A 16391-nucleotide genomic window follows, 5' to 3' on the forward strand; every position below is an offset into this window, starting at 1 on the left:
TGAATAAGAAGACCTAATGGATGCTCGAAGATTTAAACGCTTGATGAAGACCCTTCGCTTGAATTTTCTTCTTGTCCTCAAATGAGAAGACCAATTCCCTTTTATACATGCCTCAGAAGATTAATTCATCTCACCAAAGGACAATATCGGGGAGATTTGGGATCCTGAAGTGTAGATAGGGTCGGGGGGACCTATCTGGGAGCCACCCTAAGAGGGTGGGATAGGGGTGCCACACCCCTATCCTGCCCTATCTTGGGGCCCGAACATGGTCCTGAGGCTATCTCAGGGCTCAAACAGGAAGGGGACAAGGGGTGAAAAAGCAGAAAGGGGTCTCGGTTAGGAAGGAAGATGTCGTCACCAAGGTGAGGACTTTGAATGTGGTTAAAATTTCTAGGGTTGCAATTTTATGACGCTATAGTTAGGTATTTTATGTGGAGATATAGAGGCTTCACCCAAGTTCCCATGGAAAATGTTAATTGACTTGGGATCTACACCTTTTAGGGAAACCATAAGTCTATAACTTCTTCTCACAAAGATATTAGATGTAGGACTTAAGGTCATAAAACTTATACACCAAAGAAATGTATGAACAATACAATTTTTTATCAAATTGACTATTTATAGATTGCATAGAATGAAGAAAATTTGAATCTCTAAATGCATAAAATATGAAACAAATCAGATCTAGACATCCAAATCAGAAGTAAGCATGACAAAAGTTGGCCTCACCAAAATTAATGGTGGTGAAATGTGGTTCACTAGCCTAATGCATGCAAACTAGGAAACTAGGGCTATTTCCACTTTGATTAGAGGAATACAAGAACATGAGCCCCTTGTTATTTTGCAACCATTCAGAAGGAAAATGATTCACTAGGCTCAAGACGGCTCAAGCACAAAGTGGATGTGGTGGTCCTTCGCTACTAAGTTGAAATGTGAAATGTAATTATAAGGAATAATGGACAAATTAGGAGTAAGCTAGCTTCAATGATAGTTTTTTGCATGTATAAGAAGACAATAGACTCAAAGCCCAATTCCGGAAAAGTAAGTAGAAGTATAGATCATAACTAACCTATAGTCCAAATTTGAGGCAAAAGTGCAGCAACTCAATCGCCCATCTTAACCCACTCCCAAGACTTAGTCACCCAACTTGGCCCGTTTCCATCAATTTTGGCTCCGACTAATTGCAGACTATAGATCTTTATCTAATGACTTTGCACCTATTTTCACAGCTTCATCACATGTTCTTGTATGCAGAAAAGAGAGAAAATGTTGGGTAGAAAGGGGTTTGCATAATTCAAGTCATGGTTTAGGAATTAACCTTGAAATTGAATTGAATTGGAATTGAATTTGAAAGTGTGTTGTTAAGTACCACAAGCTAGAACTGAAATCTAAATACGTATGTTGACATCTTTGTGTTGAAATTCTCGTGAAGATGCTTGATGTTGACTTGTACTTGACTTAGAAAAATAAGATCATGGAGGCCATCACAAATACATAGATTTGCCACAAACTCCTAGTCTTCAATGTCTTGATGCTTGATCTCTTGCTCTTGAAATGGAATTGAGGAGAGCTTCATCCTTGTACTTGATAGATGTCAAAATGAGGGAGGATACCTTGCTTATATAGCTCTGAAGAATTTAGGGTGCAAAACACAAAGCAGGCCAACACAGGAAAGGATTTTTCGCTAAATCAAGTTAATTGTTGTGTGGACCAAATTTGGGGCCATTTTAGGGGGAGTGGGGCACCCTAGGTGACTTGCTCCCTCCAAGATGGTCCTAAACTGGGACCTGAGGCCCTAAAAGGAGAAGATGTCAAAAACATATACTAAATTGGCCTAGGTTGAGCATGTCAGGCACAAAAGTCCAAGAACACTAAAATGGGGCCTAGAGAAGCATGAATTTGCATAAGGGTGCAATTTTGCGACACTACAAACCATAAATAGCCTTTACTAACATACAAATGTATGAAATACTTACCATTTGTCAAGCCTCCAGTTAAAACTCAATGTACATGAATATGGAAGTGGTTTTAGTTTATCTTTGGGAATATGGAAGTGTGTTTAGGTGGGAGAGATATTACAAAATTCTTATAAACCCTTCTATAGTTATAGTTATAGATGCACATTCATTTTTGTTAAATGACTTGTGCAAAATAGCAGTAACCACAACAACCAAGTTTACAATGGGAAAACTATTTCAAGAGAAAAAGCCCACACTCTAAATGCATATCCCAATCATATTATCAGTAAACAATTAAGAATACAATATAGTCACAACTAAGGTCATTCAATATTTTTCAACAAGAAGATTTTTGGATTGATTTTAATAGCATAATGATGCCTGTAAAATATTCAAACTTTTACTCCTATGCAAATAAACAAGTGCCAAACAAATAAAAGTCCACGAGAGAAGACACATGTCTAGGATTTCCACATGGCAAGAATCTAATGCTTGCATTCCTATTTTGAGTCTCCTAAACATGCAAAACACATGAATGCATGCAATATCCTTTCATGAAGTGCATTGTCATAATTGAGACATTTTTTAGAGAAAAAAAAATATTAATCCATCCAAAGAGGCATCTTTACACGCTAAAATTCCTTCTAAAGACTAGGCACTTGCAGAATAGTCGTAGTGGTAAGGGCTTTCTTCAATTGCTGAAAGGCAATTTCATGCTTTGCTATCCACTTGATTTTTTATTTCTTTTCATTAGAGAGAGGTTATATGGTTGGATACCTTGGAAAAATTCTTCACAAACCTTCGATAATATCCACCTAATCCCACAAAACTTATTTCTTTCAATACATTGTCAAGGGCAAGCTAGTCAACAATAGCTTAGATCTTGATCGGGTCCACCAAGATTCCCTCAACTAATATGACATGTTCTATGTGAATTTCCATAAAGATTATGCTCCCTTAGCTTTTGGAGTGCAATCCTTAGATACACTTCATGCTTTTATGGATTCTTGGAATAGATTGCAATATCATGTAAGAACAGTAGCACAAATTTACCTAAGAAATCGTGGAAAATATGATTCATCAAGCTCAAACATAAAAAGTGAAATTGGCAAACCAAATAGTACCACTAAAAATTCATAATGACCATATCTAGTTTGAAATGTTGTCTTTGGAATATCGTCCTCCAGAAAAAACTATGGTTGACCACATTTGATTAGATAAATTATCAACTCTACAAAGATGATATATATTTCTAATGGTCAATTTATTCGACATTCAGTAATCAATACACTCTCTTAAAATTGCATCCCTTTTCTTGGCAAAGAACATTGGAGCTCTCCATTTAGACATACTATGTCAATTCAAACCTTTCTCCATCAAATCTTATAAATACATTTTCAACTACTATAATTTAGCTATATTCATCTAGTTGAATCCTTTGTAATAGGTTCAATCCCTAGAACTAGATCAATTGAGAAGTAAAAGTAGTTCTTAGGGGTTACTTCTTAGGGGTTAAGCCTAGGAAATCTTTAGTGAAGGCATGTTGAATTTGTTAGAGGATCATATTGTTGGTATTTTGGATATGTTGGTATGGTTTTGTCATTGATGTCAACACCTGTCAATACTTATCAGCACTTGGAGATTCTTGGTTATGTCCACCGGCATGATTCAGTAACTTATGCACAGTCACTGGTATCTGGTTCACCATCAGGTTATATTATTCACCGGTACTTGGAATGACTTGGAGATTACTTGGTTATGTCGAAGACATTGTTTGGACACTTTGTTTTGGTGATTTGGTCAATTGATCTAATCGGGTTTGCATATTTGTTGTTACCGGCAAATAGGTCTAGGTTATGCACCGGCAAACATTATCCACTCCAGATCAGCACGACACGTTATGGAGATGATTTGTTATTATTGTAAATGCATTGAGCCGACATGATGCATCATATATTGATTCATTTGTAATTGATTTTATTGTAATATCTTTAGTGAGCCGACCTACACATTTGGTCTTAGGTTTTGGTATATATGTAAGATCTCATTTGTGATATTGGTGTGTAAATGGTTACGGGAATGTAATAAGTGGTAGAGCATAAGGTATATGCGAATATAAGCAGAGCTATACACGCAGACATCATTCAAGATTCAAGGAGGTTTTGTAGAAGACAAATCAGAGCCTAATCGATACTGAATCCAGCATATGAAGATGTTATTTTAAGCAATACATTATCATTGGATTTAATCATCCAATTGCAATCAGTGTGACTCCCATTTTGTGATTGAGCAGTGAGCTCTAGGCAGTTGGCATTTCTGCATTTGCAAGTTCCATATTGTACACACATACTATCTGCAATAGTATCATCTGATTGTGGGTAAGGTTTCCCACCGTGGTTTTTCCCTTTGCAGGGTTTCCACGTACAAATATTTGTGTTATGTGTTGTGGATGTTATATGTCTTTTTGTTTCATGCATTAAACTTTACCGATACTACAATTAACTGTTAAAACTATCTACCGGCATAAAGTTTGGTTTACTAGTGTTATGCATTAAATTTGGTCAAGTTATATTTGATTTGAAATTTATAGACACTTGACACTAGGATTATTTTTGCCCGACACTTGAGTTACAATTTGAAGTGAGACATGGTTGATTCTACACATTTCATCTCAACACAATTTATAAATGTTTTCACCTAGTGTCTTCTTAACCTGTGGTTAACTCATCTTTCGTACACATTAAATATTTTTTACAATTCATACCCTTTATTGCATATGTAAACATTTTAACAAATATCTAGATGCAACTACGAATGGCCCTAGCATATAAGTATTTTGAATTTAAGTCACCTTGATGTTACAAGTTTCTTTCTCCCTTCGCATTACTCATGTTTTGAGAATTAGGAGCTTGTAGGTGCATTGGGAGTGCTATCATGAGGTGTTTCTCAAGTAGTTAAAACTTACATCCAGCACCCCAACATTTTTTCGTGTCCACTTAATACCCTTTAATATCACTCAATGCTTAAGGTTTCTTTTTATGCGTTAACATTGCACGAGCATTGAGTATTCTCAATTAATTTTATATGCATAAAATTTACAAACTTGTGTAGCCTGAAGTTTATATCGCAACTTCAAATGCATTTCTCCTTGGATTTCTTGCAATCGTCATGCAACTTACAGCCATAATATATATCTCTTTGAACTCAAGGACTATGTTATTAGAGGAAAAAGACTATTCAAGATGGAGGACAGAAGACTATTCAAGATGGAGGACAGAAATGGACATAAATAGTTTAGTTGTAAAACTGGGTTCATATTTTGTGTGTGTAAAGCTGCGTAGTTCTTTTAAAATTGCTGAATACTACAAACAAGAAGAGTTTGAAGCTGTTCTTGTCATTTGAATGCATTCTCAAGCAGTCCTTGTCATAAACAACCAGAAGTAGAAGCATTAGTTTGTGGGCTAGGCGAACGTCAAAAAATACAATTTGTTAATATGAAGGAACAGTGGAGTGGAAAATAGTATCCTCGTTGATCGTAAACTGTATGTAGCACATATTTTATCATAAACTATAAGAGACTGCTGATCAATAACGTCTCACAAATCAACCGACAAATTGTCAAAATAGTCACGTTTCTTAGACCTGTAATTTCATTATCCAGGAAAGGTCTGAAGATATCAGATTGTTAAAAGTGAATCAATCTTGTATTGCCGCTGATTTATTATATTTCTTCATTAAAGGATAATCTAAACCAGCAATTCATACTCCTCCCAATTATACAAAGACTAATTCTTATAAGCCACATCGCCGTAAATATTGTACATTTTACCAAGACATGACTGAATGGACCAATATTTTCTCTATGCTTCTCTTCTTATTATGGAGCCCATCAATTGGTTAAAAGTTTCCACTATTGACTTTAAAGTTTAAAGAATGGTTTCATCTAGCAGATGGTGACCAGCAAAATGATCTACTAGCTGATGTTATCAATTCTTTGTTACAACAGATAAAATAATGTTTATATTGTCTATTCTTGCAAGGAAGAACCTGGAGGTTCAAGGCTTTTGGATCCCGATGCTGCCTCATATCGCTTTCTACCTGAATTTATCCTCTGCATTAGACGAACAAGGGCCTGTACAACCTCTGACATTGGTGGTCTAAATTCAGGCTCCGGCTGCAATCAATAAAAAAAATCAGATACCTGCGACTTGTAAGGCAAACACTACGAGTATAATAGAAGAAATTGTTACCTGGACACATAAAGAAATGATGTCAGCAAACCGTGAAAGAGATTTGGCAGAATAAATTCCTTTCAAAGCAGGGTCAACCATCTTGGATAATGCATCGATATCATGTAGCTGGGGAGCTGCCCATCTCACCAATGACTGCTCTGGCCTTGGCCTTGAGCTGTTTCCATATAACATTAGCTTAGATGTACAACATCCAAAAGTGGCAATACAATACACTAATATCTTGCCAAGTTAATTAATATCAAAAATCTCTGACCAGATGATTTCAATTACTGTCTTCATATGTGAATAATTTTTGCCTGGGGATTTTACAAAGACTTTCTCTCACGAAAATCTAATAACAATATACCTGTCCAAGGGCTTGCGACCTGTTAGAAGTTCCAACATTACAACACCGAAACTATATACATCACTTTTCATGGTATAGGCTCCTGACATTGCAAACTCCGGCGCATTGTAGCCTAGCATGTGAGCTGGAACCTGAAAGTAGAATAACAAGCCCATAGTTTCAGAGTCTGTCCATCAATAGTAAACCCAGAGAATATACAAGGAGCAACCTTCAATATAAAATATAAATAGAAAACCCATGGATTATAGAACTAGCAACCTGAGCATCTAACGGAGACACATTTCAGTATTTACCTGACTGTCAGGAACAGATGATGTAAGAGTAGCCAAACCACAGTCAGACAGATGTGGATTGAGTTCATCATCCAATAGAATATTTATAGATGTGAAATTTCGATGAACAACAGCAGGTTGGAACACTTCATGCAGGTACCTGCAGCAAGAAATTGATTATCGGGTGCTCCCATACCCACTACATTCTGAATTACAGAAGAAATCTAAACGAGAACCCTAGTCATAGCAACTTTTTAGATTTGTAGAACATACTCAAGAGCCCTTGCTGCACCTAGAGCAGTCTTGACACGAGCATTCCAAGAGAGCTTCTTGCTAAGTTCATCTCTCAAGTGAAGCATCTCATGAAGTGTACCGTTACTCATATATTCATATACAAGTAAACGCTGACCATGTTCAAAACAATAGCCAACAAGCTCAGTAATGTTGCCATGTCGGAGCTTTGATATATTTGCAACAAGTTCTAAAAAGTCTTCATCCTTTTCCAACATGGAAGCTAAGCAGTCGAGCTTCTTTATGGCCAGCAGCTGCAATCAGAAAGCATAGCTTCAGTATAACTATTGCATAAAAAAATATATACAGTGTTGTTGATAGATTTTTTAACTATCAGATTATATACACGAGTCTCATCCCGTCCCTCCCTACCCACTTGATGAGTTTTAATCACAATAAGGCCATGTCCAAAACAAACAAATACATGTGTGTATGTGTATGTATGTATGAATGAATGAACGTATGTATGTATAAAAAAACACACACACATATATATACTCTAATATTTTAAGGATTTTCATCACAATAATATGTGTGAATTAAAAAATGTGTTAATGTGTATTAATGAACAAGTTTAAAGTTTTGGAGTGATACTAATTTATATATAGTTGAGTATAACTGAATGTATATATGTATGTATGCATATATGTGTGTACATACATATATACATTTAGTTATACTAATTTAAGTAAAATTATGTAGATTTAAACATGGGAGAGAAGGGGTCTCAAATTTAGTGTAAATTATTGATTTATTAAATCAAGATATGATTGAGACAGTTTCATTTACAAATCAAATAAAATTAAATTAATCTATATATGAAACGAGAGCAAACTTCAAACTTACATGAACAAAAGTCCTGGAAAATTTACGAATTTTGGAATCAAAGCAAATTACACATAGCAAAGCATATTAATAAAGAGATATAACTACAAATTAAAATAAATAAGTGAGCAATACATAACGACCACTAACAACTATTTGATCATTATCTAGCATTTGCAGACCTTGTATGTTAACATCTTGACAATGTATGTATGTATGTATGTATGTGCACGCACATATATTCAAATTTTTATATTTTATTAAGTTCAGTCATACATGACATCAAAATTTAAGTGTGTGCATTGTTGCTAAAAAGGTTGGTGTTTAATATAAAAATTAGTTTTAGGGAAAAATAAATAAAAAGAAAGGCATGAGGAGAGACAGGCCCTGATGCCTACTTTGAAAACCTGACTAGACCCTATATCTGTAAAATCGCACTCCAATTTTCACCAAAGTTTTTCACACTTTTTCCAATCCAATGAATAGGTATCATTTCAGATCATTTGCTTGCATATATGGAATGTTTATTGCAGGTCTGAGTGTTTCAGTTTGCAATGGTTTAGAACAGAAATATTGCCATTTATTCCATATACCATTGTTTAATCCCCCCTCCAATTTACACTAAAAACATGTACTTTTTCTCATGGTCATTTCAGCAAACAGATTGCATGAGAGGACTTTGTTTGCAGATTTGATTAACATTTGATTTATAACCATTCATATGTTGTCCATAGTATACGATATTCACATTCAGACATTGCACAGTACAGTATTGTTGACAGTGATAATTTAAATACTAACTGAAATGAAGAAACGTAGAAATAAGAGGTTCCTTTATAAGCTGACCTTATGAACAGCAACAAACACCATGAATAGAATGCTCAAATTTATACACAGTTCTTCCATATTTGAACAGCAGCAAAACACCATGAATAGAATGATAAAGTTTGCTGGAGCAATTCGACCCTTTCAAACTTGGCTCCTTCTGATATGAAGCTTCAGTACCCTTCTTGGAATATGATAAGGCCCAACAAAGGTGGAACGACCTGTTGTGACCTAATCACACATCACCCCATCCCAGATAGGGACCCCCTAACTTTTAGGCCCTTTTGGTCGTTTGGCTTTTGTTTTTTGTGTGTCAGTGGCAATCTCTTCAATCTCTCTGCGTTACGGATGTTTGGGAGTCAGTTTGGGTTAATCTGCTTCTCTGTCAAGCAAATTTTGTGAGGTCTAGGGCCTGTTTTGTCCTTTTCTGGGGTTTTGCCTTTTGTCCTAGATTTTAGGGGTCCCTGTTAGGGTCTCGGGAAAACTAAACATACGACTGGAATCAGGACCCTTCAAGGGACCTTCCAATGAAATTTGAGCCCAAACGGAGCAACTTTCTATTTTTAGAAAGTCCCTATTTTTTAGGGATTTTTCCGAGTCCCGAAATGTCGCCATTTTGCCAAAAATCAAACTTACTATTTTTAGTAATTTCTATTTTTAGTAAGTCATCCTGCGTCTTGTCTTGGGCTCTAACTCTGACATTTTGGAAAGTTTCTATTTCGGGAAAGTCTATTTGTGGCAAGATCAAGCTAGCAGAGAGCCGGGGAATCAACATGCACAATCACTTCTAAATCTGGAAAGTTGAAAGCAGACAGGTACGGGTCTAAAATGGCTAAATCTGAAGAATCATCCCTGAAATGGAAGGTCAAAATATTCTAAGACTGGAAGCCATCCACAAGTGGAAAAATCCACCTCTCCATGGACATGTTCAAAATGCGCCCAGGTCTAGTCTGGGGCGCTGAAACCAAGGATGAATTCACAAGTGCAATAATCCACCTCTCCATGGACATGTTCAAAATGCGCCTAGGTCTGGTCTGGGGCGCTGAAACCAAGGAGGCATTCACAAGTGCAAAATTCTGCCTCTCCATGGGCATAGCCAAAATGCGCCCATGTCTGGTCTGGGGTGCTGAAACCAAGGAGGCATTCACAAGTGCAAAATTCTGCCTCTCCATGGACAGAGCCAAAATGCACCCAGGTCTGGGCTGGCGCGCTGAAACCAAGGAAGCATTCACAAGTGCAAAATTCCACCTCTCCATGGACAGAGCCAAAATGCGTCCAGGTAAGGGCTGGGCCACTGAAATCAAGAATGAATTCACAAGTGCAATAATCCACCTCTCCATGGACATGTTCAAAATATGCCTAGGGCTAGGCTGGGGTGCTGAATCCAAGAAGTCATTCACAGAGGGAAAATTCATGAATCCTTGGAATGGTAAAATTTCACCCAAGCAGAAAATTTGAAATTTTGCCTAAGGCACAGAATCCAAGGAGTCAAGGAGGAATAGAAAGCAGAAATTCCCCTCGGGTGAATTTTCAGTTATGCTATTTTTAGACATCAAATCCCGGCCAAATATGGAAATTTTTATAGATTCCGAATCAGGACGAAATTCCCCATCCAATGAACTTGACTCCTAAAATTTAGGAAGATCCCTAAAAAATAGGGATGTGAAGAAGAGGCATGAAAATTCCTTCTAAAGCAAGAAATGGCAAGTTGGAATGGAATCGAGCAAATCCTCAGAAAGATCCTTCGGAATTGGAAAGAATGAAATCAATGAGTTGGCAGGAGGAATCTTCCAAGTATGACGCATGACTTGGAGCATTTAAGGAAAGTTCTAAATTTGAACTCACACGCATGGGAAATTGCCTTGCATGGCATAGTAATTAAGGAAAGTATGACGCTCCATAAATGCAACTACTAATTTGGTGCCTCTTGGGAATTCTATATAAGTTGGGAAAAACATTTCATTTTTCACGTGCAAGATTCAGGAAAGAAAGAGTAAAGAAGCAAAGAGTTTTCATACTTAGTCTCTATTTTCATCAGTTCAAAGTATTCCCAAGATGGCGGAACCTAGCAAGGCGGCTACTATCTCCAGGCAGGCATTGATCAAACCAGAGATGAAAGGTTTTCTTCCCCATTCTCGGTTGAATTCAAGATGGGAAGAGATCAGCGATACCAACTTCGGCACGTTCAACTGGGCTACATTTAAGATAAGAATGTTCGGAACTACAGGACACAATCCATCTCCGACAGCTGTCAAAATTGTGAGAAGTGGAATAGTTGCAGCAGCTGGCTTTCCTCCCACCATTCAATGCTCAGATCTAGTCTTGGAATGTGCAGCACATTACAATCTGGAGCAGAAAACAATCTCAACGCCAGACGGCAAGTTACTGGCAACATTGACTCTAGAGGCAATTGGTGAAGCCTTCGGAATCCCTTCACATTACTCCATGACGTACAGGACCAACAACGGTGCTCAAGCAGTCTATGAAGCAGGCCCCGCAAGATGTGCTGATTTGATCAACAAGCAGTGGTTGTTGAAGCCTACAGTACACGTTTCCAAGATGCCCAAAACTCTCACAATCTTCGAGTTCAAGCAGGAGTATGTGGACATGATAAAGATGTTGAGCAGAGTAATGGGATGCTCGCACTCGGTGAACTTCGAGCCTTGGATGTTCTTCTACATAGGCGAGATCATGAATTCGAATACACTGATCGACTGGGCTAGATTGATCAGCCACTACTTGCATGAACAATTGAAGAACCTGCAGGAGAAAAGATCTCAGTCCTTTTCCATGAGTTCCTACCTGTTCTATATGCTTGCACGAAGGGGAGGATTCGATGGGCTGCAAGCAAGAGGAGTCATGGGTTGCGGGCCAGCTCAGTTGAAGGTGCATGAATGTTATCCTCAACTACATCTCCACAACGTGAATTCTTACAAGTTGGCGAATGACACCTTTACCATGTACCTGACACAACTCATGCAAAATAAGTTGCACATGAGGTTGTCTCCACAGGCAAGTGCTTTGGTCCAGAAGTATGGCACAGTGTTCCTGCAGTTCCCCAAGTTCACCTATGTCAAGACGCAGGGCTTCTCCTTCCAGTCTTACAAATTGCCCAGATATCCATCAGATAAGCTTATATTGCTGGAGCTCATGAGGCAGTTGACTGCCTACGATCAGTTGCAGAAGAAGAAGAAGAAGCAATCTATTGAATTTCCGATTGTCTTGGGAGATTTCATGGAGATATGCCCAGGATTGGAGGCTGCTGAAAGTGCAGCAGGCGAATTGGCGTTCTATCGCCTACCATTTTACACTTCCAAGGCCCAATACGATCCTTACAGCCAGATTAGGAAGGATACCGGTGTCAAATTCATACATAGATTTCACTTGGAGGATTACTGGGCAGGTGCCGAGGATGATTTTGAGGTCCGAAGAAGAATGCACTCCAGACTGCCCCTTGACACCATCAGAATAAGTGAGATTCATCAGGTACCAAACCAGGGGAAGGAAGACTCAGATTTGATGCAACCCGAATTCGAGAGGATAAAGGATCAACCTATCCTATTTGCCAGATTGGTCGGAGCCTGAGGTAGATGATTTGAACATTTTGGCTAGGCCAGTGCTAAAATTCACTAAGCACTGGATTGACAGGCAGACAAGAAAGTTGGTGGAAAACCATGTCCATCCGACATACTAGCTAATGGGAAATCTGGATTCTCACAGCGAGGCAACTGAAGGCTCTTCACAGGGTCAGGCAGGAAGAGAGGCCCAGGTGGACAAAGGAAAAAGTGCCCCAAAGAGGCCAAGGGTAACAAAGACAAAGGATACCCAACAGAAAATCCCGCGCGAGGTTCAGCAGGAAGTCCAGCAGGAGGAGCCTCCACAAAAGAGAACGAGGACAGGAAGGGAACATTCACCAGTCAGCTCCGCAAGCGTACAAGAAGTAGAAATGTTCCAACATCCCACAAACCCACTTCCAGGGAACGTTCTAGCACCTAATATACTTAGCATCAATGCTTCACAGGGCCGTCATCAGCCAAGAAGTCAGAGACAAGAAGTTTCCCCGCACCTGGAAGAAGTTCGCCAGGATAATTTCGTAGAGACTATCCTTGGCGAAATGGAAGAGGAATCTCAAGAACGGGAGCATGTAGAGGATTATAGTCATTCCATTCCCGCGCCAGATTGGTTGGTAGGCAGATTGGGAAATGAAGCAGAAGGAGGGATCAATCCTGCTCAAGAATTAAAAGAATTATTGAAGAGGATGGATCAGCCACCGAAAAGAAAAGCCCCCCGAAAGTTTTCCAAGGTAGTCAGGGAAGAATCCAGAGCCCGAACCTTGCACATTGTTGAACCTGCGGTGGATAAGGATAGGAGTGAGATTAGGCAGGAAGATTACGTCATCAGACAGGTGGATCTTGGCCATGCTTCCACTGGTCAAGTAATGGGAGATTTCCATGATTCTTCCTTTGCCATGAAGGAGAAATTGCTGAAGTCAAAGGCAAAATGCAAGTGGCTTAAGGAGGAAAACAGACTTCTATGCGAGTACGTCAGGAGTTTCAAGAAACCCCTCAGGGAAGTGGGTCCTTCATCCACTCCCCCTCCCTTCCCAAGGAAGTAATTGATGATGCAGAACTTACAAAGGCAATGGCACAGAATTCCCGAGAATGGGTAGAAGATGTTTATGCTGAGGCAGGGAAATTTGTAGAAGATCTAGCTCAGCTCCATTCAAGGTTCGTGGCCCTCCTAAGTAGGTTGGAAACGGAGGAAGGACTATGGGAAGATGTTGATGTCTACCAAGACTTAACCATTTCCCGACTCGGGGCCCTGACAAGGACTCCAAGGCAAACACTGGTAGACGGGAAAGTAATCCAAGAGAATGAAGCCTATGACTTTCCTCGATAGTTCTACGCCATCTGTTCAGGGAAGAACACCCTTGATAAATTCAGCATTGATTCCGTCGCCTTGAAGAAGTCTATCAGAGGGATACAGGAAGAAATCCTCAGTGCCACGAAAGCTTTATTTTCAAGGAAACTCAGCGACGGAGGAATAACAGTGAATTCCTTGAAATCCCAGTTGCCTGATTTCTTCTTTGTCGGTTTGTTTCCTAAGGAACACTTTGCAAACGTTTCTTCATTCTTCGGTATGATGAAGAAAACACAGGAAGCCATGGCAGAGTGGGAAGGTTTCTTTTCTAGAAGCGAAGAGGAGATTGCCTTGATGGAATTCAACATCGAGAATGTGCCAAGTGTCTCCATCGGAGAACTAGAGGCCGTCGTCGGTAGGTTCATCGCATACGCCATTAATGAACGAGATAATGGTCGTCCATTTTTGGACGAAAGTCTTTTGACTGAATAGTGATGGCGTATTTATGGCTTAAGGAACATTGACTAAGGCGTGGGACCAGTCAATGCATGCCACCACAGGATAGAGAATCTTCTTGCATGTCGTCGTCGCTTGGAGAGTGATAGGCATTTATGACGACATCAGTTATATTCTGGGCATGGTCATCATCATGGGGCGCACTTAATGTGCTAATGGGCGCTATTTTAGGCTCTTTTAAATTTATTGTAAATGGGCGTAGTGGGTTATTTAATGCAGATTCCCACCTTGTTGCACCTTGAGTGGGGAATCTTTAGGGCAAACCCTAATTAGGGTTTTGCATGTAATCATGGCTTGAGGCCTATATAAGGGGGTGACCCCCTCATTTGTAAGGAGGAGAGACTATCGTCAGAGATTGTTGCTAAGAGTTTTGAAGCAAACACTTAATACATTGTTCAATTGTTGGTGTGTTCTTGTGCTGTTTTGGAACTCGCATGGTCTCGTTCTCTTCATAGATTAGATTTGTTTTCATGCTATTAGATGAACTGGATTTGATCGGATCGCTTGTCGCCAAATTTGTGCTCATACTTTTGGTGTGCAGCTGATTGTTGCATACCGTGCAAAGTTAACCTGAGCCTCCATTTTATGTGTAAGTTTAACTTCGATTATCAGGAGAAGTTGTTCGATTTGATGGTTTCTCTTGATGATCTGAAAATCCTTAAACACACCCCCAGAAGATTGCACCGCCTTCGTGTAGTTGTGCGTTGCTGGCAAAGCGAAGCATGGTTGGATTTTGCGCAAGTTATCTCATCTCCTTGTTCCTAGGATTAGATTCCCCTTTAGTTTAGTTTTCCTCTGCCCTATTCCTATTTACTTTCTGCATATTTCAAACTCTGAAAAATCTAAAACTTAGAGCTTCATTGCAAATCATCCATGTCAATAAATTCTTGAGCTCGCATAAATTTCTTCGACATACGTAAGGCCCCTTGGATTACCAGCAATCACATCAGCCAACTGAGTCACACCCGTAGCATAAAGGAACCTTGGAGTCGATTGTCTGATTCTCCTACAATATCAGCATGCAATCGCACTTTGATCAGGAGAGAGTGAAGTGACCGTTGGGCAACTTTATTCTGTGTTCGACGCTGTCATAAAAAACACGTCAACACGACCCTTCCAAATGCTGATGATATTCATTCAGTCAGATTGTGTCCTCTAAACCCATAACTTTCTAATAAAGGATCACACCCAACCAATAATGATCTCTTCTGAAAGAATCAACCCCTGAAGCGTTATACAATTTTCATAATATCAGTCATGCAGTTGAATAAACAATGTCTCAAGCCAACCATACTAGAATGAATCTGCTATAAAGAATATTGCTAGTCCCTATGCCTAGGGCACACAAATCCTCACACCTAGGGCATATATTTCCTCACGTCCAATAATACTTTCAAAACCTTCATAAGGATTGTATCTCCATCCACAATAAATCATCCATCAATTGAAGTGTACAAGCATCCATGAGATTGGATTAAACTGTTGGTGTTGGAAATAAGCCACACCCGGACCGAAGATGGACTGGTCCAAGAGGGGCCAATAGCTCAGTCATAGAGCACACCAGCAGCGTATGGAAGGTCCTAGGTTTGAGCCCTAGCTGGTCCATGTCTCAACATGGTATCAGATCCAGGTCCAGGCAAGGAGCCCCAAGCACACGAGAGGTGTGGCTTAAGGGGGGGTGTTGGTGTTGGAAATAAGCCACACCCGGACCGAAGATGGACTGGTCCAAGAGGGGCCAGTAGCTCAATGGTAGAGCACTCCAGCAGCGTATGGAAGGTCCTAGGTTCGAGTCCTAGCTGGTCCATGTCTCAACATAAACTCATTCCAATGCAAACTTAAAAATCTGAAATTTAAAATTTGGCTTTGCCAAGAGGACTACACAAATTTCGACTTACATTCGTTGGAATTCAAATGCAAACCTGTAAATCTCTTTTAGCACAAATGTGAAACCTACCTGAATTCACCTCTGAATCTGCACCAACGAATGGGGGTTTTTGTCCCCGCTCAACATCTTCAACATTCTGTCGATCCCTGTATGGAATTGCTCTCATGAAGTCAGAGGGTTTTCATTCCCAGCTTCAAGAAACCATTGGGGTTTTTGTCTCGCTGATACGAGTTTGGCCACAAGCACAAATTTCTGAATCTTCACAAAGAAAATAAGCAAGCTTATAATTTTTTTGTGTGTTTTAAAAGCTTCTAAATCTTTTGTATGTTTCAAATAAGAACCCCGGCCTTCTTTTATAAC

General features: G+C 39.4%; 1 protein-coding gene across 10 annotated transcripts in view; it reads right to left on the bottom strand.

Annotated features, from left to right (window-relative positions):
• Nucleotides 1–5573: 5573 nt before the first annotated feature.
• LOC131044769 (protein STRUBBELIG-RECEPTOR FAMILY 8) overlaps nucleotides 5574–16391 on the bottom strand; it is an 87321-nt gene continuing 76503 nt past the window's right edge. For all 10 annotated transcript variants that reach the window (XM_057978192.2, XM_057978194.2, XM_057978197.2 and 7 more), the window contains 5 exons: nucleotides 7103–7374; nucleotides 6851–6989; nucleotides 6558–6688; nucleotides 6209–6365; nucleotides 5574–6132 (listed from right to left, as the gene is read on the bottom strand). In XM_057978192.2, the coding sequence (XP_057834175.2) occupies nucleotides 5986–6132; nucleotides 6209–6365; nucleotides 6558–6688; nucleotides 6851–6989; nucleotides 7103–7374 (846 nt within the window). In that variant the 3' untranslated portion in view covers nucleotides 5574–5985. The remainder of the gene's footprint in view (nucleotides 6133–6208; nucleotides 6366–6557; nucleotides 6689–6850; nucleotides 6990–7102; nucleotides 7375–16391) is intronic.

The sequence above is a fragment of the Cryptomeria japonica genome, chromosome 7, assembly GCF_030272615.1.
Source record: "Cryptomeria japonica chromosome 7, Sugi_1.0, whole genome shotgun sequence".
Classification (NCBI taxonomy): Eukaryota; Viridiplantae; Streptophyta; class Pinopsida; order Cupressales; family Cupressaceae; genus Cryptomeria; species Cryptomeria japonica.